The 24005-nt window shown below is 32.5% G+C and overlaps 1 protein-coding gene across 1 annotated transcript; it reads left to right on the top strand.

Moving 5' to 3' along the window:
- Positions 1 to 8046: 8046 nt before the first annotated feature.
- Positions 8047 to 21262, top strand: LOC111708398 (corticotropin-releasing factor-binding protein). Its single transcript, XM_023481761.1, has 14 exons — positions 8047 to 8126; positions 9821 to 9908; positions 10569 to 10686; positions 11098 to 11188; positions 11970 to 12042; positions 14211 to 14284; positions 15998 to 16076; positions 16491 to 16548; positions 16792 to 16855; positions 17187 to 17238; positions 19072 to 19146; positions 19873 to 19986; positions 20313 to 20371; positions 20890 to 21262. Exons 2-14 carry the CDS (start codon positions 9825 to 9827, stop codon positions 20981 to 20983), a joined length of 1035 nt encoding a protein of 344 aa, XP_023337529.1. The 5' UTR covers positions 8047 to 8126; positions 9821 to 9824; the 3' UTR covers positions 20984 to 21262.
- Positions 21263 to 24005: the final 2743 nt, after the last annotated feature.

Here is a 24005-nt window from a genome sequence, read left to right on the forward strand (position 1 = left end):
TACAAATTCCGCCCAGAGAGAACTGGTTTCAATATGTATGCAGAGTATACGCAACTGCAATTAACTTTCCTTGCATGAAAACCTTGAGAGTAACCAACATTTTTTTATTTACAAAAGTGTACCGCAGTTTCTATACAAGCAGAATTAATGAGCCACTTTAAATTGATCTCAGATGTCCATTTAAATATTTATTCACTGAATGTATTGAATTAAATTTGGAAAATTTTATAAAAAATCCTGTGTTTGATGAAAATCAAACATTACAGATTTAATTTTAGCAGTGCCCGGACATATTAATATCTATAATTAAGATCATATTTGAAGTTAGGCTGAGACATTTTGTGTGCTACGCCTGCATATTGCACGTTCAGGGCTGAGTGATGCGGCTAGGACAGGATACGGAAATCAGAGCTGCGAATAGGCGACTTGGCAATTGTCTGTGTACCCCCTTGGATTTTTACAAAGTCATCACTTCGAAGACTTTTGACCTGGAACAGGTTATCTAAAAATAATTTTTCACGCTTTGCGCGACTTTATTTTTTTACCCACCCCCACTATCTTAAATCCTTAAACCGCCCTTGAGTATATGGTACACATAGATCCTGAAACCATGAAAAATTCGACCTTAAAGGCCCGTATAGCCTTGGCCTTTGATTTTACTTTTTTGAAGCCTGTACAGTGTATAGTGTACATTTTTAAGTGAAAAGGAGTAATTGGCAAAATGCTAATAGATTTTTGCATGAGAGGTTGCAAGCTTTGGATGATTGTGATTATCTCATATCTCCGGAAGTGATGATAACATTATATTTAGGTTCACAGCTCTCTAATCAAATATCGTGAAGATTCTAGTTTACAGGGTGTGCAGACATAATATTGTTTACAGGGTGTGCACTGCAGGCATGTGCACATGACAATATGTATCCAGAAACCCCTTTAAACTCCCCCTGTATTATAAGACACAGTGTAGTTAAAAATATAACTAATTAAATGAATAATTATGATGAATCATCCTGTATGGAACTTAATGGATTACTATTTCAAAACAAACTGTAAGTTTACAAAATGCCGAACACCCTGTAAAATATTCTCGATGTACGTAAGTACATCTGTAATATAACGGCCTTCAAATATGAGTGTAAATAAAGGAGAGCATGGCTTCTTAAAGTCCAGATGTGAGCAGTGCACACTATCTCAGAAACACACATATAGTAAATAGGGTTAATCATACACACTTATTTTAGTCTACAGAAGGTTGCTTTTTTCCAAAATGATTTTTATTATCAACTAACACGGGTCGTAACTTGTTACTGATTTACTTTTTATGATTTTATTTAAAACTAGCTGAAGTGCCCGGCGTTGCCCGTGGGATTTTAGAAAAACTTTAAAAAGTTAAAAATATCTAACCTTCAGGTTTCAAATATATAGTGATTAGAACATATGAGTTTGTGGCAAAATCTCAATTACTTTTTATACATTGAACAATGCTAAAAAATACTTTACATTTAAGTATATTTATAGACCCTTCCTAGTCTCTTCTATTTCTTAGTAAGGACTGCAGTAACTGATACTAACTATGTTTGTTTAAATGGTTTATTTTGTAAACCTAGAGTTCTTTTTAAGTCCTAAAATATAGCAAATCATCCAATAAAATTGTTTAACTAAGTACATAAGCTTTGAAGACTGTTATTTACTAATGCTGGTATAGTTTTAGCCTTCCTTGAGTTTACAGAAAAGGAAGAAATTACATTACTAAATTTGTAATGGAGTTCCACAAGATTCAGTTTAGACAAAGAAGTTAAAAAAGGTAACTGTATGGTAACTATTCTTTCCGAAATCATATTTGATGCATTTTTGTGATCTGAGATTTTTAAAAATTGAATACATCCTGTTAATATATATATTGCATAAACGTTAAAGTAGTTTTATTTCTGATATTTCAGCTCTTAATTCTATCCAATTAAAATGATGCTACTCTGTAGAAACCAGTTTTTCGTTTAATAAATGCACTCGATTATTATCTCAGATCTTTAAAAAAAAAATTTAACTTAAAAGAAATGTCAACAGCTTAAATGTATAGATAAAGGGAACCAAAGCAATCTTGAATTCAAATTTTCACTTTTTCACGTTTTCAATGTAAGAGCGTTTCTCTTTCACGGGTTAACTCCACTAGCTCCAGACTAGGCACTCTGCACCAGGGGGAGCAGAATAAACTGATCTAAACCTGAAAACCTGGACGCACAATTCACAATCCTGTTTTCCTCACACCAAACAAGAAATTAAAGAGAAAAAAAATGTTTCAAAAATGAAAAATGTTAAATTTTTTTTTGAACCTTTACATTTGATTCGAAACTTCAATTTTGATATTAAAATCTAATCATTTAACAAAAATAATGTACACACCAGTAAGCTGAAACTTATCATGTCTATGTTTAAAAGTAATTTTGATTTAATTTCTAAAGTAAAAATTACTTTATTAATGTAGCAGGAAAATGATGTTTTGATCTTTCCTGCGACTGTAAATAGCATTTTGTTTGTCAGTTATTTTTACCCTTCGTTCGCACTCAACCCCATTTTGCCTCCCCCCCACCTTTTACTGATATTTAACGGGTTTTCTTGTTTATGTTTGGTTTCTATATTTAACCCAAGCCACGCGGAGAAATCCGTTATCTCCAAACCCGGGAGCTGGGGAGCTGGCCGGCCAGCTCACAGGGCGTGGGGTAGAATGCGAACTAAGGGTGGAGCGAAATAGAGGGAAAACAGACAGTTGTGATTCAGCTCCCTTGAATTAAGGTTCCCTTGAAGAATTCCCCTATTTGATGAAACTAATTTGATTAACAATATTTAATTTGTATAAGTGAGACGATGAAAATGCAAATGTAAAATGTCTCCTGTTTGATAGAACTGATTAGATTCATAACATTTAGTTTGTATTAGTATCGTTCGATTTAAAGTTTGTATCTTTTGTATATAAATATATTGTAAGAAAAACCGACTCGTCGAATATTTGAGAAACTCAGTGCATTGCTTTATTGATTTTTATTCATATACTATATTAAATTGGTATGTGTACCCCGAAACACACTGTATCCTACTTGAATAACATTATGCGGCCCAAGCCAGTTGCCTGTATATATATATCTTATATATATACATTGTGAGAATACACAGAATGTTACAAGCCGAAGAACTGGAATTAAAGGACAATGTGGAAATTTTAAAAATAAATGTAGAATCTTAAATTAAAATAAAAACCCGCCAAAACCTAGGATAGTATTTAAAGATGAAGAGGAGGAAAGGACAACCTTTTTAAAAAAATCGGGGGGGTTTAATTACCCCCAGGATTCTAGGGGAGGTAAATAACCCCAATAACCCCCCTTATTTACGCCACTGACCAAGGATGAGACTTTAAAGTCGACCTGAAACTTAAAAACTCAAAAAATATGGCACTCACAAGGTTAAATTAAGTCTTCTGCCTTAATTAAAGTAATTAAGGCAGAAGCTAGAAACTAGTTTACAGTGAATCGTGAATATTGTGAATATAAAAGTCACGGAAAGACGTCTCTGTTGACTCATCCTTTGTGTCTCACTAAGTATGATGATATGCCCGTGTTAGGAATTTCCCCAAAGGCATATTCTCAAGGGTGACTTCCCAAGTGACAATTTCCCAAGTGGCAACTTCCCAAATGTGCAATTTTTCCAAGCGGCAACTTCCCAAAGGTAAGGTTAGGCCTTCTGCGGCAACAACGGTTTCAATGAGGGCCGAGCGTTGCGGCTAGGATGGGCTCGGGGGCCAAGCACTGCGACTAGAACATGCGAGGGGGCCGAGCATTGCGGCTAGAACATGCAAAGGGGCCGAGCACTGCGGCTAGAACATGCAAGGGGGCCGAGCACTGCGGCTAGAACATGCAAGGGGGCCGAGCACTGCGGCTAGAACATGCAAGGGGGTCGAGCACTGCGGCTAGAATATTCAAGGGGGCCGAGCACGGAGGCTAGAACACGAAAGGGGGCCGAGCACGGAGGCTAGAACATGCAAGGGGGCCGAGCACTGCGGCTAGGTCAGACTAAGTTGTCGCTGGTGAAATTGAACATTTGAGGAGTTTTCACTTGGGAAACTACCCTTGGGAAGTTGCTGCTTGTTAAAAATCAAAATCCTGTTTTCTCTCAGCTTTCTACAGACTCAGTGACCTCTACGGCGGAATATTAATTAAAATGCACACGCAGCGGTACGATTAGACGCCAAGGGGAGAGGCTTCCAATTAGCCCAGGCAGGAAATGGGAAGAAGGTGGGGGGGGGGTTGATGTAAACTCTATTTATTTCTATTCTTGGTCGTTTTTAAATCATATCATTTTCAGCGGAACACACTGTATTCAAAATACAGGATTATCCTCAAAGAATGATATTTCGTCCATCTTGTCCTTCTGAAAATTGATTATTTTCCCGACAGGGTTCTAATGATACCGTTGTGAATCCTACTTGAAATTGTGTAAACAGTCCCTTTAATAGAATATGACAATATTTATTCCATTCTTGTCAAAATATACAAAATATACAAAATCTACAAAATCTGTAAGACCAAAACTCAATATTGATAAATTTATTGTGAATGGTTCAGAACCTAACTTCATCAGTTAAAACATTTATTCCCCATTTATTTGATCACCCTCCCCCCCTCCCCAACCCCACACAGTAGCCTTTTTTCTACCATTGGTTATATTTTTCTTCTTCAAGGTTAACATAACCCTCCTCCTTCCCTGGGTCAAATCATTATACGTTAAAAAAATAAATTATACTCTATCAATTTACAGGAATAAAATAATATCTCATATATTCTTGACAAGACTAAGGTTAATATAACCCTCCTCCTTCCCTGGGTCAAATCAATATACGTTAAAAAAATAAATAATACTCTATCAATTTACAGGAATAAAATAATATCTCATATATTCTTGACAAGACTAAGGTTAATATAACCCTCCTCCTTCCCTGGGTCAAATCAATATACGTTAAAAAAATAAATAATACTCTATCAATTTACAGGAATAAAATAATATCTCATATATTCTTGACAAGACTAAGGATGAAATCATGAAAGGGTGCCTTTTAAATTTGACCACATAAAGGAATAGAGTCTTTGCCACAAACTCGAATTTTCTAGTCCCTATATCTTAGCAACCTGAGGTGAATGGTGGATATCGAGATTAATGCTTGATCCTCTCTTTTTCATAATATCGAGACTAATCTAAATTGTACTTGTATCCTGAAAAGTGTATAAAATTCAACCAATTAGAGTCGCGTATATGAAGCCGATAAATTTGAAATTTTGCGCGCCATTTAAGATTATATACAGAAACAGGAGGAACTCTCTAATTTAGATAAACCGGTTTTTGATTTTTCTCTACTGAATCCAAGAAAGAACGGTTTAAGTCTTAAGAAGAAAATCAAAAGTGTGTCCATTGGATACTCAAATTAAGTAATCGGGATTAAGGATATCTCATTCTACAGGTTTCAGCTCTGACGATATAAATTTTTGATATTACAAACTTAGATGTTTTGATCTAATAGAATTCATAGTTAGAAATTTATCTAAGGTCTACAGACGTACATAGGGATAGGAAAATCAGAGTTTGTTCCAAATACTCAATTCCTTTCACAAGAAAGAGCCGGTCCATTCATGGCGTACTGTCCCCTTTTGCTTTATATAGTCTAATATTTGTACTATTACAGCTTGGCCAGGTACTTGAAATAAACCGGAGATTACAGTTTTGCATTTCTACAAATTCGGACGGTCGTATGCAATTACTTCTACAGTGCTTTTCAGATGTATCCTCACAGTATTTTTACATAACTAGGCCTTTAGGGCTTTTCGCGCGTATCTTATATTTCAACTCATAATGTTGCTTTAACCGTGGCTTTTTTGCAGATTTCATATATATTTTCGCGCATTTTCTAAATTTTACAAAATAAAAATCTTTTAAACACAAATTTTTTAAATTTTAATCATTTATAAACCTTCCCTGGGGTCCCGCGATGTGCCACAAAAAGTTTGGGCCTGATGTATATATGAAGAAGATGATTTATGTTGGGAAATGCGTAGTTAACTACGCATTACAAGCTGAGGGCGAGGCCTTGTTTTAAAGCTTGAAGTCGAAAATGAAATTGCGGAAGATGCGAAGAAAAATATCAAAGTTTAAAAAAACTAAATTATATAACACAAATCTATGGAACTAATAAATTGGACTGCTTGAGTTTACTATATTTGATTTTATTGAGTTTGAATAGTTTATACAATGCTTTAATGTAATAACTGTTTATCACGTGTAACTAAACTAATTTAACGTTAGATTAAAAACCTATATGTTTTCAATTATAACTCTACATATTGTAGATATCTTTACCCAAATCTGTTAATAAACATCTTCTCTTTGATTCCAATTTTATGAGTACCCAAGCTGTTTGAAGGCTAGGTAGAAATCAAAATTGTAAAAGAAAGTAGTCCTCATTGTATTGATATATATGAATACGACTGTATGTAAATTGTACCATGCACATGTTGCAAAAAGTCTTCTAAACTTCCAAATCACAAATCTCAGCAGGGCGGATACAGGGGGGGCGGGGGGACATTCGCCCCCCCCCTGAATTTGGAATTTCTTGTTCCTATTTTCAGAATAGCTTCTCAATAGCATGCTTAAGGGAAAAAATCTCTAGTGCAAAACAGGAAAAATATCTGTCTTAATAAACTATAATGTGTGAAAAGTTAAAAATCTAGTTTTTTAGTCTTTAGTCATTAATTTTTACTCTTTTTGAGTCTTTTAAGTCAAAAAAATTTCGCCTGCGCCGCGATTTTTTGTTCCTAATTATGAATTTTTTTTTCCTAAAAAATCTTGCCCCCCACCTCACTTAAATCCTGTATCCGCCCCTGAATCTCAGTTAGATAAACCAGCAGTCCCTACCTTCTAAAGTCCATGTTGTAAATGCTGGGTAAGCAACATAAAAGTGAACATTGATCTTCGAACAAGAATCCTAGTTTTTTTTGCGTACTTATATTTTCAATGAAACCGGCTCCGATATTTTTCACAAAATTTTTTTTATTCAAGTTTTTTGGTTGTGAAAAAAATTATTTTCGAATTTTAAGTATATTGAAGAAAAAAAAGATTGAATCTTTATGAAATATTCACAATAAATGTATTATCATATGCACATTAGATGGCTTGGTTTAAAAAGGCAATTCTCAGATTTTTTCCTCAGTTGACTTTTGAAATTGTTTGCAAATACACGTGGTCGGGTCATTAAAATAACTGTAAGGTAAATTGCATTTTTTTAGTTTAAACTTGTGAAATTATTTATTTAAGTGAACAAACTAATATAACTTATAAGGGATTCTCAGCCTAAAGAATCAAAATGAGGGGGGGGAGGAGACCTAATTTTATGTTTTTAATCTCAAAACAAACTGAACAACTCTGTACCTAAACATTTGTAAATAGATTAAAAATTCTGCCAATTAGCCTGTATAGTGTATATTATATAATTTTAAAAACACCAAAACTAAATCTTAATTCTTTATTTTCATGTTTTTTCCCTTCTAGCAATTAAGAATTCCACAAAACATGGCATAAGACATGGATATATAGATATATTCAAGGAGTAATGTAAGGAAAGTTAAATGCGGTCTCGAAAACTCTGCGTACATATTGAAACCAGTTCTCTCTGGGCGGAATTTGTAAACAAGAATAGATGCATCAGTGTTCGTTTAGTATCCGAGTAGGTTGAAAGCATTTAATTTTGATAATTTTGAAAATTCACATAATAGTTTCTATGACCAGAATATTTCATAGATTGTTTTTGTGAAAATGGATTCCATGTCAGGGTGTGACATCCGTCTTGTGTTTACTCTTTCCGCCCAAAGACAGTACACTGCAGTGCAAAAAATGCGTACACCTCTAAAATAACTTTCCTTGCATTAGTACCTTGGATAGATTGATAGATAGATAGATAGATAGATAGATGGATAGATAGATAAATAAATAGAAAGATAGCTAAATGGTTAGAAAGATGGAGGACAAAGAGAACTGTATTTAAAGAAGAACGGAGTAAATATTTCTTTAATCTTGGAAGAAAGAGGAAACAGGGAACCAGTCAATCTTTGCTCCAGCTCTCAGCTTTTCATTTTGCTTTGAACCCTTGCTCAATCCTTACTTCGAGTTTGCTCTCAGCTTTTTCTCTTCTTTGCACTTAACCTTGGCTCTCAATCTTTGCTCTCAACCTTTGCTCTCAACCTTTGCTCTCAACCTTTGCTCTCAACTTTTTCTCTCCACCTTTGCTCTCAACCTTTGCTCTCCACCTTTGCTTTCAACCACTGTTCTAAGTTTGCTCTCAACTTTTTTTATGGGTTTGGTTTCAATCTTGCTGTAAGTTTGTTCTGAAACCTTGCTACAAATTTTGCTCTCAAACCTTGTTCTGAATTTGCTCTCTATTCTTGTTCTGGATTTTCTCTCTATCCTTTTCCTGAGTTTGCTCTCTATCCTTGTTCTGAGTTTGCTCTCTATCCTTTTGCTGGTTTTGCTCTCAACCTTTTATTCACGTCTTGTTTAGTGTCTGCTCTGAGTTTGAGATATCCATTACTTTTTATTTAGAAATTTATTACTTTAAATTATGGTTTCTTTACAAAGATACTGTAGCTTTTCTGCTTTAGAAACAACTGAGGAATTTAAACACTTTTAAAGCTAGAAAAACAACAATATCTCCCACATTATTGATCAGATAAAAGTCATTTGAAATAACAATAAATTAGAAACTTTTCACTTAAATATTTGCATTTTAGATCAAATCTTAATGTTTACGATATTAATAATCTGTATCTATAAACACATACATATAGAATATGGATTATTGAATAAAAGTATGTACACACATTAAAGTATAATCTGCCAATAAATGCTTTCATAAAGCACTTCAGCTTATTGATAAATATGATGATGAATCAATTGTATAAATGTGTTTTATCAAGAGCCTAAAAAAACTAATTTTCTACGTAATTAGTTTTTAATTGAAAATTTCTTAATCTTACAACAGTTGTTATAATTTCAAGTCACCTTAAAGAGAGACATAACGATTCAGAAAGCTTTGAAGGGTACCTTTGTGAATCGGATATTTCACTCTATATTTGAAGGGTACCTTTGTGAATCGAATATTTCACTCTATATTTTAAGGGCACCTTTGTGAATCGGATATTTCACTCTATATTTGAAGGGTACCTTTGTGAATCGGATATTTCACTCTATATTTGAAGGGTACCTGTGTGAATCGGATATTTCACTCTATATTTGAAGGGTACCTGTGTGAATCGGATATTTCACTCTATATTTGAAGGGTACCTGTGTGAATCGGATATTTCACTCTACATTTGAAGGGTACCTGTGTGAATCGAATATTTCACTCTATATTTTAAGGTTACCTGTGTGAATCGAATATTTCACTCTATATTTGAAGGGTACCTGTGTGAATCGGATATTTCACTCTATATTTGAAGGTTACCTGTGTGAATCGGATATTTCACTCTATATTTGAAGGGTACCTGTGTGAATCGGATATTTCACTCTATATTTGAAGGTTGCCTGTGTGAATCGGATATTTCACTCTATATTTGAAGGGTCACTTGAAATTGCGCCTGCACATATCCTGCTAACTAGACAAAAGCTCCTGCTTAACACGCCTTTAGAAATTGAGCTCTATCCGTTTAGCCGTTTTGACGGCCATTATAGACAAACAAACAAACAGACACCCAAGCAAAGTATCAATATATTGATTGATTGATTGAATCAGTTCAATGGGTAAACAGCTGTTTCTCCTGTTTCTTCACATCACCTGCTCACTTTCTATCTTTCATCGATGGTACACTCCATACTCTAAGGTTAGTCAATGTTCTAGCATTTGTCATACTCTATGGGTTGTTAATATTCTATTGTAAATACCATACTCTGAAGGTTTATGTTAATCAAGATAAATTTTCATATTGAAATTTTTCTAAATTTTTTTTAGTGTACACTATGAAAAGAAACATGTCTAATTTCGAAAACACACAATTAATTTTTTTGAATAAGTAAACATCTTAGAAATTCAAAATATTTTTTTAATTCATTTAATGACTACTTATTAATTTTCTTTTTGTTTCTAAATATATCCAGAAATATATCTGTTTCTAGATATATCCAGAAATATATCTGTTTCTAGATATATCAAGATATATATCGGTGTCTAGATATGTCCAGAAATATGTCTGTTTCTAGATATATCCAGAAATATATCTGTTTCTAGATATATCAAGATATATATCTGTGTCTAGATATGTCCAGAAATATATCTGTTTCTATATATATAAAGATATATATCTGTTTCTAGATATATCCAGAAATATGTCTGTTTCTAGATATATCAAGCTATATATCTGTTTCTAGATATATCAAGCTATATATCTGTGTCTAGATATGTCCAGAAATATATCTGTTTCTAGATATATCAAGATATATATATATCTGTGTCTAGATATGTCCAGAAATATATGTGTTTCTAGATATATCCGGAACGAGCTGGTCAACCCCTCCAGGATCGACGCCATGCTGAGCTGAAGTCAAGAAAAGTAGAAAAAAGAAATTTTGTTGAAAAAGAACTTGAGGAAAGGAATCTTGAAGGTAAGGAACTTTTGAACGCACTCATTTAGAAAGTAGGAGCCCTTTATGACGACTAAATTAATTAATTCATGATAATCTAAAGGTGGAGTTTGGCCTTTAGTCATTTATTTGCGAACGTTTTAAGGAAAAAAGTTTCCAGTTGCAAGAAACCCAAAATGTAAGAAAAAAGACTTCAAAAAAAAATAAAGGAAGCAAGTCTTAGCCATAATCTCTGATTTCCTAATCCCTATAATATTTGCAACCCAATATCGTAGTTTCTATAATCTTTCAAACTAAGGATTCAGTTAGCTCAATAGATCAAAGCTTAAACAATCAAAGGCTGCAAAGATATTGGGACTAGAAATTTGAGTTGGTGGCAAATACTCAATTCCTTTTACCTCTATATTACTTCATATATTTCTATACTTGCAGATTGCATGACAGTCTCTCACAGCGAATCTGGTATATTTTCATACTCATCTTCATTCCCTTCGGAGGTATGCGGACTATACTTAGTCGGCAGGTAAATATTAAAGGGACTGGTATCGTAATATTAAAGGTATTACTATCGTAATATTAAAAATAGTAAAAGTATTGTTATTGTAATATTAAAGGTATTATTATCGTAATATTAAAGGTATTGATATTGTAATATTAAAGGTATTACTATCGTAATATTAAAGGTATTGGTATCGTAATATTAAAGGTATTTGTATTGTAATATTAAAGGTATTATTATCGTAATATTAAAGGTATTGGTATCGTAATATTAAAGGTATTAATATCGTAATATTAAAGGTATTGTTATCGTAATATTAAAGGTATTGATATCGTAATATTAAAAAGGGTTGTATTTAAATGTTTTTGTAGTAAAAAATGTAAAAAAATGTCAATTCAAAATAATTGTTGTCAAATTGAAATTTCCATAATCAAGTATGTTTAACTAAGGCCCGGGGTAAATTACAAACAGAATTTTTTAGAAAAAGTTTAAGAATTTTCTTATCAACTTTGCTCATTGTTTTAAAGAGACTATTATAGAATAGTATGGCAATGTCAAGACTTTCCAAAAGATAAAAGAATTTATTTTGCCTGATTTTTAAGATGAATACCGTCCACAGCGCGGTTGTGCGATTTTTTTACGTCATCAAAATAAATTTTTTTTAAAAACGTTATAGATCTTGGCAGCTTTAACAAATTTCAAGACTTGGTCTACTTAAGTCAAAAACGCTTGGTTTTTTAGGAATTTTTTTTTGTTTATTTTATTTTCAATTTCGAAAAAAAAGTTTAATTGTTGTTTTATTTAGACCTAATCAGAAGATAGTTGTAACTCTACAGACTGCAGAACTATCTGGAGAATGTGATCAGGATATTGTTGTGGTAAGCTCAATAATACTTTTTATGAGAAAGTCAATGTTTTAAAAATTTATTCCCTTTAATCTGGCAGATTAGAACCTTCCCTTTAATCTGGCAGATTGGAACCTTCCCTTTAATCTGGCAGATTGGAACCTTCCCTTTAATCTGGCAGATTGGAACCGTCCCTTTAATCTGGCAGATTAGAACCGTGCAAAGTCTATATATTAGATATAAAAAAAATCCAATTGAATTTTTTTTATTGCGTAATGATAAAAAGGTAGTGTTGGCCCGAAGAAAGAGCTATTATTTTACCCTCTAAATTTGAATAGATCAATGTGTGCAGAAAAATTGGAGAAAATTAAAAAATTATTAGTCTATTTTTTAACCACCTTATCTTTACCACTTAATACTTAAGAATTACTTAAGGTCGAAACTTTAGTATGGAGTATCGTTAATCTTTATCTCTATATCTAATGTGGAAACTTTTAAATTTGAGGAGCAATACGCAGATTCGCAAAAGATGAAGATCCTTAGTTTCACAACACAAAAATTCTGTCTTTAGAATAACTCGTGCATTAAACTTGATTAAATCAAAATAAAAGAAAGCATAATGCGTAAAAGTCTAAAACTGACAGTTTTACAATTATATTTGAAGTTCTTAAAAAGATTAACTTTTTGAAGAAAGATTAGTAAATATTTGACATTGGTTGAAAGGGCTGTGTTGCAAGTTTGAAATTAGAGAACAAAAAGAATTAGTTTAAAAAGCCTAAACATGGATTCCTCAACGTTTTAAAAAATTTTTACTAGCTTTTTTTGCAAAACAGAAAGGGTTTATATATCTGAAAGGTACACGGGGCATATGACATGGTATTCCGGCATATGCCATGGTACACCGGGCATATGACATGGTACACGGGGCATATGACATAGTATTCCAGCATATGACATGGTACACGGGGCATATGACATGGTATTCCAGCATATGACATGGTACACCGGGCATATGACATGGTACACAGGGCATATGACATGGTACACGGGGCATATGACATGGTATTCCAGCATATGACATGGTACACCGAGCATAACGACATGGTATTCCAGCATATGACATGGTACACCGGGCATATGACATGGTGCACCGGGCATATGACATGGAACTTCGGCATATGGTATGGTGCACCGGGCATATGGCATGGTGCACCGGGCATATGAAATTGTACACCGGGCATATGACATGGTACACCGGGCATATGACATGGTATTCCTGCATATGACATGGTACACCGGGCATATGACATGGTATTCCTGCATATGACATGGTACACCGGGCATAAGTACATGGTATTCCAGTATATGACATGGCATTCCAGTATATGACATGGTATTCTAGCATATGACATGGTATTCCGGCATATGACATGGTATTCCGGCATATGACATGGTATTCCAGTATATGACATGGTATTCCAGCATATGACATGGTATTCCAGCATTTGACATGGTATTCCGGCATTTGACATGGTATTCCAGCATATGACATGGTATTCCAGCATATGACATGGTATTCCGGCATATGACATGGTATTCCAGTATATGACATGGTATTCCAGCATATGACATGGTATTCCAGCATTTGACATGGTATTCCGGCATTTGACATGGTATTCCAGCATATGACATGGTATTCCAGCATATGACATGGTATTCCGGCATATGACATGGTATTCCGGCATACGACATGGTACACCGGGAATATGACATGGTACATCGGCATATGGCATGGTACACCATTGCATTTGTTGGAACAATATGAGCACTGGGCAGTTAGGCATTTTCTAATTATCAATAACAACTACTAAATAAATATATTTGTTGTATAGTTGGTGGATGGATGGGATATAAACTACTAAATAAATATATTTGTTGTATAGTTGGTGGATGGATGGGAACTAAACTACTAAATAAATATATTTGTTTTTGTATAGTTGGTGGATGGATGGGAACTAAACTACTAAATAAATATATTTGTTATATAGTTGGTGGATGGATGGGAACTAAACTACTAAATAAATATATTTGTTATATAGTTGGTGGATGGATGGGAACTAAATTACTAAATAAATATATTTGTTATATAGTTGGTGGATGGATGGGAACTAAACTATCAAACAAATATATTTGTTGTATAGTTGGTGGATGGATGGGAGCTAAACGGACATGTCGTCCCAAGCGATCAAGATCATAGCCTTCCAATTTCAGAAAGGTATTTATGTACATTTTATAAAAATTGATTATTTATTTCTATATTTGTTTGTTAATAAGTTTTTATTCTCCGTACTCGTTACACATATTTTGTTAAGTATAAGACAAAATTCTATTTTTGCTTTTGTTATATTAATATGATGCTTTACAGCTAAAAATAAATTGAAAAATAAGGCTCATATTTGTTTAAAATGTATCTCCATATTTGGTTAAAAATAACAACTCTTTAAATAAAAATATTAGTTTTTCTACTGAGTTGATATAAATCAAATAATCAAATTGAATACAAGATTTTATAAGTTTTCCGTATTTTATATTTTTCACTCAAAAAACCATATTTTTTTTAGTAAATAGTCTCAACAATCAACACCCCGATTTTAAAAACATTTTTTTAAATTTTAATCTTAACTTTATGAAATAAAATAGATGGTAGCAGAAATAACAGGGTTGTTTTCTCTCTGCTCATATTCTGTGGTGTCATTCTTGTATTACACTCTTTGACTCTGTCTTCCCTTTTTTTTGTTTCTCAGTTCTTGCGAGCGGGGGAAGGCAGGCAGCCGTAAGCCACAGCCTTTACCTCTTCCAAGCCCCATATTAGCTTTATTTTGTCTTCCGGCAGCCACAACCGTACGGTCTTCCATGCCACAGCATTTGAGTCTTCCGGCAGTTATTACGTTTTTAAATAAATTAAATTTAGTGTAACCATCCCCCCCCCCTCCCTGCTGAGGATGGGTATAGAGCATGGAAAATTCTTCAGAACAAACCAACCCAAACCTGGCCCCCTCCCCCTGCTCCAGCCGCCTTATCTAGTGTTGCCACCCTACAGGGATTGACCAGCCAGGATTAAGAATTGGCGGGATCTGGGTTCAGAACACAGAGAGGGAGAGAGAAAGAAGCCAGTTGTGCGCCAAGACTTGAAGACTACTAGAGTATTGTTACCCACCTTTGTGGGTATCCTTTCAAATATAACATGGTGACAGCTGTGGGATGGTGCAATGGTGATTTTCATAAATCCAGCAACGTCTTGAAAAAGATATTTATAAAGAACTTTTTATTTAAGTTTTAAATTTGAATAATGACGATTCCTGTTAATGTAAACTGTTAAACTTATTTCCAACTAATAAATTCACCCTTTCCTCTAAAATGGCTTATTTTTGAAAACATTATGAACAATAAAAATGATGTACCATAGCATACTCTTACGTTCGAAGGGCGCCCATAAACGAAAACTTGCACTATTTAACGAGAAAATTTAAAATATAATTTTTTTTGAAGAAATCTGTAAGGCTCAGGTAACGTTTTTTCTCATCTTTTCTTATTCTTTAGACAACCCCAAACAATTTGTCTCTGTGCCCACAATTCGTAAAATGATGTTAAATTTTCTTTGTACAATGTTAAGCAATTATAAACTGAACACGCAATTTATTGAACTCTAATAAACTTCTAAAATTCATTAAAGATATGATCTTTAGAGCAATGCGGCAGGATTGTTAAAAATTGCAATTCCATGCCCTAGGTTTATCATTTAAAAACGTAATAACTGCCGGAAGACTGAAATACTGTGAAATGGAAGACCGTACGGTTGTGGCTCATGGCTGCCGGAAGACAAAAATGATAATATGTGGCATGGGAGGGGAACATGTTGTGGCTTGTGACCGCCTTGCCTTCCCCCGCTCTTCTTACCAGTTGGAATAAAAAAAAATGTCCTTTGTAGGTTTGTAGAGGTCTGTCAGAACAGTAATCAACCTGTTCAGATAGTTTCAAGCCAGAACGCTGCAATGGTTCAATTTAAGGTAAAATTGCATCAACTATAAATAATAGACTTTTAACATTTTTGAAATTTTATTAAAAAAAGAAATTCAAACGATTCTGACATTTTTATGATGTTTCCAAAAAATAAAAGGGGTGGTTGTATTGTTTAAACTTTTGAAAAATACCGTTTTTGACTTTGTTTACTTCAAACACTTTTTAGAATTTTACATCTGTAACATGCAGAAAGAATATGGTACCGAACCTACTTAAAATACAACGAGACCTATAAAACTGGTGAAATAACATGAGGAAAAAAAACAATTGTGCAGTGCAATCAGGCCTATTTCACTCAATAAATTGTATGGGTCTGCTGTACTGTATATGATTATGTCTCAGCCTAATCCCCATTCATTTTTTTGTGAATATTCTCTTTAATCAGTGTTTTTACTATTCAGATTTCTAGCCCTGAAAGTAAATTCACCGTATCAGTGGAGTATATAGATAACCCTGACCGTAAGTGTTTCTCTTTATCATTTATAAATATTATTTATAAGCTACTTAGTTTAACAGTATTAGTATCATATAACAACCTTTTTCTATAAATCGCTTTATTGAATCAGTAATGAATTTTCATTATTAAGTAGCTGAAGTGCCCGGCGTTGCCCGTGGAATTAAAAAAAATCTATGATGATAAATATTGTTATGTTTAGCGTGCAATGTTCTCATGTCGGAAATGATAAATATTGTTATGTTTAGCGTGCAATGTTCTCATGTCGGAGATGACCGGAGTATTCAAGATTTCCAACCAAGGAGAGGAACGGTAAGTCTCATTTTCAAATATAATCAACTGAACCACATGGCAAAGCTGTAGTTAAAGTACAACAATTGAAAACAAAATAAGAAAGTTAAGAAATTTTGAATGTTTAAAATAACATCTTATATGCTTGGCTTACTACAATTTTGTTAGGGGGACTTGGGTATATTAAAACTCTTTTAACTACTTTAAATAAGCCAAAAATTTAACTAGAAAGAAGTTTTTCTTAGACAGTTGAAAAAAAGTTGCAAAAGAAAGATGTGGGGTGGACTAGATATATCAATTTCTAGCAAATTATAACATATAATAATATAATATTAGAGGCATTTTGTTTCAGTAACTGCTCTGTAACCACTCTTCTGTTCCCGGCAAAAGTGAAACTTCTTGAGGTAAAGAAATATAAGGAAGATATATATTTCTTCAAACTAGCTCAATTTGATATTTATTTTGATAATTAATACAAGTATTAAAACAAATAGAATTAAATTAAATTTTCTTGTAAAGTACTTTACAAATATAGTTTATTCAAACAAAAATATTTTAAATCGGAATTTTTTTTAAATCAGGAAAGTTGAAACTTGTACAGTCTTAACCAGGATTAATTTGAAAAAGGGTTATGGTTTTGATGTTTTAATTCTCGTAAAACATGTTCTCTAGTCAGAAGTTTTGTAATGTAAAATACGATGGGAATAACGTAAAATACGATGGGAATAATGTAAAATACGATGGAAATAAATTAAAATACGATGGGAATAATGTAAAATACGATGGGAATAATGTAAAATACGATGGGAATAATGTAAAATACGATGGGAATAATGTAAAATACGATGGGAATAATATAAAATACGATGGGAATAATGTAAAATACGATGGGAATAATATATAATTCGATGGGAATAAATTAAAATACGATGGGAATAATGTAAAATACGATGGGAATAATATATAATTCGATGGGAATAAATTAAATTACGATGAGAATAATGTAAAATACGATGGGAATAAATTAAAGTACGATGGGAATAAATTAAAATACGATGGGAATAATGTAAAATACGATGGGAATAATGGAAATACGATGGGAATAATGGAAAATACGATGGGAATAATGTAAAATACGATGGGAATAATGTAGAATACAATGGGAATAATGTAAAATATAATTTTAACATTGTTAAACTTCTCCGAAAAACGACAAATAACATTAAACCTAACGCGCAACAGTTTTGTGCTTAGTATCAACGTATTTATACAAAGGTCATATTGACCGAAATGTTTTTGTTTGAGATCAAAACTAAGTGATGTTTCAAGTATTTCTAGCGAAACCATTTACACATTCAATCTGAAAACAATATTTGAAGTGAATATTCACAATTTTCCAAAAACATATATAAAATGACATTTCCCCTGTGCAAATAGAAAAACACCGACAAATGTTGTGTTTGAGATTTTACTCCACTCCTATTTAAAGTTAAAATGATGTAAGAGAAAGTGATCAATGTCTGTTTTTTAGAACTTTAAAATCCAAAATTGCTGTTTTTATTTAGATTTTTATAAATAAAATTGATGTAATGCTAAAGCAAAGCTAATTCTTTTCATGTTCAATTGATAAAAAGCATTAAAATATGTACAAAAATAGCCTTTTTAATGTGCGTGGGATGGGGGGAGGGGGGCACAGGGTTTTATACAAGTAAAACTATTTTTAAGAGTTTTTACGAAAATTGCCGGTTTTCGGTCAGATTTCATAGAACGTCAACAAATCAATAAAATAACTAAGACTCTTATCCTTCAAAAAGCCCTATTTGACACTAATAAGAGCCTTTTGTAATAAACTCAATCCCCCCCCCCCCCCCCACCGGTAAGCCACACTTTTTTTAAAATTCCAATTTGAATAGGAAAAAGGGTAAAAATGCTAATTCTCATATGAATAGCAATTTTTCTTTCTGGAGTAAACATTTTGCAGAATTAATTTAAATATTTCTGCCACGACAAGGGTTAAAGAATTACAATAATGGTCAGTTTCGGACACATACATACATGGTTGAAATGAAAACTTTGCATTACCAGGCTTCCATTGAAGAACAGGCTTTTGCATGTTAATTTACTTATGTAAATTAACAGTTTGTTTGAGATTTCACAGATTTTTACATAATTTTACAGAATTTTACATAAAGTAAAAAAATTTAAAAAATTTATATTTGATGAATTTTTTTATTAAGGTGAACGTAGGATCTAGATTTAAGAAGAGGTCTGTTCGAAGGTCAAGACGAGGTTTCAACGGTATCATCCCAAGGGTAATTAATTTGATAAAAGATTTATTAATGTTTAGAACGTCAGTTCTCTGTAAAGAAATAAATGAAATTTATAAAATTATCAGAATATTTTATATTTTTTATATGAATATGATAAAGCTAAATATAGTTTTTTTTCTTTTCATACTGCAGAGTTAACCACAGTAGTTGAGATTTTAATGACGACCAGCAAGCTTTGAATTATAATCTTTAAACATGTAGTTCTTATTTCCCTTTGTAATTGATGCAAAGATTTCTTATTTCCCTTTGTAATTGATGCAAAGATTTCTTATTTCCCTTTGTAATTGATGCAAAGATTTCTTATTTCTCTTTGTAATTGATGCAAAGATTTCTTATTTCTCTTTGTAATTGATGCAAAGATTTCTTATTTCCCTTTGTAATTGAAGACGCAAGATACAAAGTCAAAGTCAAAGTGATTAAAAAGTATGAAGCGGAAACAATATTACAATCGGGAGTATCTAAAAACTCGCTTTAGATTCAAATTTTCTATTTCTTATAACCTTGAAACCTGATGGTTAAATCTTTGGTATTTATAACATTGAATATCAAAGCAGCCTGATGAAACAGAATTCAAAATTTGAAAATTCAAAGGTTTTCTATATCAGGTTGAACCTAATTAAGGTTTTCATGATATTGTATCCTAAATAAAAATATTTAAACATTTAAAATACAAATATTTTTAAGAAAAAAACATATTTTTAAATCTAGTGTTCTGAGATGGGAGAGAAGGATTTCCTAGAGCTGGGAGGAGCCGAGGATCTCTCCTCTAATCTTGAAACTAAATCAACACTTTGTGGATTTCAACCAAAACCTTCGATCAAAGTAAGACGACTTTTATATTTACCCAACACACCATTGTACGTAAAATAAACTTTGAATGTACATGCGTCACGGAGATAAGAAGGGATCTTTAATTTAATGCATTCTTTGCTCATGACCCTCCATTTGTAGAATCGGATCTTTATTTCTTGTTTTTTTTTCTATTAAATGTGAGTTTTTTCTTTTCTACATTGAATGAAACCCACTTTAACTAAATTTTTGCCAATTTTTTCTTTTAATATTTTGTGATAATCAACCTATTTTTCTTTTACTTCTAACTTCTAACTTCTAAGATCTGAATGTTCTCTATTCTAACTTCTAACTTCTAGGATCTGACTATTCTCTGTGGCTCAAGTACTGTTCGTCTTGTATCCAGTGGCGAATACAGGTATAAAGGAAGGGTCAACTTTTCTCTTTTCCAGAACATGTAGTTTTAAATTTTGGTTAATCTGTTGTGTGTGCATGAAATCTTTGTTTACTATCTTGCTAATCAGATATGTTAAACTTTAAATGGAAGGTCACTTGTAGACTTAAACCAACATGCAGTCCCTTTAAATGGAAGGTCACTTGTAAACTTAAACTGACATGCAGTCCCTTAAAATGGAAGATTACTTGTAGGCTTAAACCGACATGCAGTCACTTTAAATGGACTGTAATTGTAATTTAAAGTGACCCACCATGCAAAGATGCCAATGCTCGATTCACAACAGTAAGCTTTTAAATAAAAATCTTTGATTAAAAAATGACAGTATCTTCCACATTTTTGATCGGATAAAGGGTTCAAGGGTACCGTTGCCATCTTTGCATAGAGGGTCACTTTAAATTACGCTTACAGTCCCTTTAAAAAAGGAATTAATTTTTTTCTGCTCAATTTAAATATTTTGTTTTATCATGAAAATGTTTCAGGAACAGTGTTACTGCTCTTGTCCAAGCTGCTACTGAAGATGATCTTGATATCACCAAGAATATAATCATGACCTGTCCAAAGTTTGAACTGTAAACATGCAATCCAGTTTCGACAGTTAAAACCGGTTTCTCGAAAAAAACAGTTTTGGTTCCTAGGAAAACCGGTTTTTAAAGTTCGGAAAAGAATTTGTACAACGGAAAACCTCTGTTTACCCATGTACATGACAAATAACATTCCTTGTACAGTACTTATATTAAATGTATTAATGTGAAAACCAGTTCTGATAAATTAATTAAGAAAATCCCTGGACCCTGCTGAGCTGATAGTTTTTAATCGTTTTCTTGTTAAATAAAATAATTGAAGAAATGTAAATTTTTTTATTTTAAATATTTTACTGACAGAAGCATGCTACATTGCCTGTGCCCCTCCGACATCAATTGCCTGTTACATCAGCTATCCTTCTGTGTTTAGTGCCCTTCAGCTGAATCTTTTATTTAACATGGTACATAACGACCTTCTGTATCAAAAAAATCAATCTGAGGGATAATATGGACCTTATCGGAAAACTTTAGAATTTTGATATTGAGAGCAATGCTCTTTTTTTAAATCTCAAGATTAATTCAATCGTCGGTAGTCGCCAGAAAAGTGTATACAATTCAATCAATGGAGTGGCATGTGCAGAATCCCGAACAGCAAATCAAAAGTCGGAAAATTCGAAATTTTTCTTGCCATTTATTGAGAGAAGTCAGGAATTCCAAAAACAGAGAAAAAACGCGGATTAAGCAGGAAAAAGGAAAAAGTGTCCACATTGGATATTAAGATTAAGCGATCGGGATATGGTATCCAACTATAAAGTTCCCAGCTCTGGGTAACAATTTCTGTCAACTGTATTTCCAATTCCCAAAATGTAGTTTTACATGTAGCTATTAGTATTGGTAATGGTTTAATGGATCGTTTTTGAAAACTTTCAATAAACCTTCCAAGATTTTAAAACTGTCATATACGTTATAAGGTGTGCTTTTATAAAACTTTTAAATGTTTTTATCCTAAAATTTAAAATTGTGCTTTTATAAAACTTTTCAATATATTTTTATCCTAAAATTTAAAATTGTGCTTTTATAAAACTTTTCAATATTTTTATCCTAAAATTTAAATTTGTGCTTTTATCAAACTTTTCAATATTTTTATCCTAAAATTTAAAATAGAAAACGTTTCCAGGAAACATATAAACTGACTGAATATGCCGATGACGAAGATGCCCGGTAAATAATTCTCGAATTTTGTTGTTTTTTTATCGGTTTTCGGTCGTTTTTTGCCTTTACTTTCTGCCAGGTTAAAAATCAAATAACAATTTTACACTGGACAGTTAAAACGTCGTCTTCAAAAATCCAAATATTTACTTGATGCTATGGAAATTTACCTAAGAGAAACCATTCTAAAGGCAAAGAGAATAGAATATATATTAGAGGGGAATTTAAAGAATCTCTCGGTAAGAATTTTTTCAGTCTCTTTCAGCCTGAAAGGGAGTTCAAAGTGTACAAATCATGTAAATGTTCACAAATTATATGCAGTAGAGTACATTAATACAGTATGTTCCCTAGACTATTCATTTCAATTTCGAATTTTTTAAAGCTTTTAAATAAACTTTATAATGAATTAGGTGAATAAAAAACATCATTTGATTTATAGTTTTAACGGAAAATCATCGGTTGTAAAGTGAAAGGCATAGAGTCTATGTGAAATGATCATTGGTCAATTATGAAACCAGCCTATTTCATAATTTGGTTTTCTTTTAACATTAATTTTAGATTTTCTATAAAATGATATTCCAGGGCCAAAAAGGTTATATAGCATAAATATGTGAAGTACACCTGCAGTATTGAAACAGTACAATAAAATGGCCGTTTTACACTTTTTTCTAGTAATTTCCTCTCTATATATTCTATTCTCTTTGTCTAAAGGTTATCCGAACTAATACCATATTTGTATTTAACTTCTTAAAGCATTAGATATTGGTATTAAAAATATTAAAAATTTACATTGCATTGCGGACCCGCCTAACCAAGAGAGGTTGTTTTGACGAGAAGTTTTAAATCGACTCCCATAAATACGGATACCCCAATTCAACTCAACCTTCTTTGCATGACTCGTGAGATGACATAACCATTAATGATCTTTTACAATTTTAAATCAGAAAAATATTATGTGTGAGGTCAGGTGAGCGGTTATCCATTTACTGAAAGAACTGAGTAATATGAGTATGTAACTATATTGTAATTTCAAACAAAATGTTTGTAATTTAGAAATATTTTAGTTAAGTTCTATATTCCGAACCAGATTATCAGATATAGAATAGCTTCGATCTCTTAAATAAAATTATTAGTACAGTTCTAAAGTATAATACTCTTAATTAAATAACGCAGAAAAAAATAAACTAATTACAGTTGCAGGGAATAAAGAAAGCAATAGGAATAAAGACAGTAAATTCTGTATAGTCCCCCCTTAACTAAGCTTTCGGCGTGTTCTGAGCCCAAAACTTAAGACAAAATATCGGAAAACCGGTTTCATTAATGGGGTCAGACAGTTTTGTAGATAAAAAAATATTATTTCGTGTAGTTTCTCATTTGAACTCTTAAATTAAAATCTACGCAAATGCCTAGAGTCTATAAGACCCCAAAAGAACACTATAGAGTTTCGTTCAACGATACGCTTTTAAATTTTCGGCTCTGCAGTTATTTGCAGTACACTGGTCACTGACCGAAGATATAGAAGCGTTTAGTGGAGAAAAAGTCGTCTCTGAAGTATCATTCTTTGTGGGTAACCATGTAAAACAAAGTTTAAATATAATTTAAAGAAATGCATTTCTTCTTGGAAAGTTGGTTTCTAAATAAAGTTTGGTGGAATCTTATTAAAATATAAAATCTATATGAAAGGGCATGTGTTGCACGTATATAGTTTTAGCCCTTTTTGAACAGGATATTTTAGACTTTTTCAATCACAAAAAAAAGTTTTGAGGAAGAGAGTCTGAATCTAAAATCTGTTAGTTGAAAATTATATTAACAAGTAATTTTGATTTTTTTTGGGTTTCAAATCAAAACTAAAGGTCGAGTGTTGA

This window comes from Eurytemora carolleeae, unplaced genomic scaffold, assembly GCF_000591075.1.
Source record: "Eurytemora carolleeae unplaced genomic scaffold, Eaff_2.0 scaffold20, whole genome shotgun sequence".
Taxonomy (NCBI): domain Eukaryota; kingdom Metazoa; phylum Arthropoda; class Copepoda; order Calanoida; family Temoridae; genus Eurytemora; species Eurytemora carolleeae.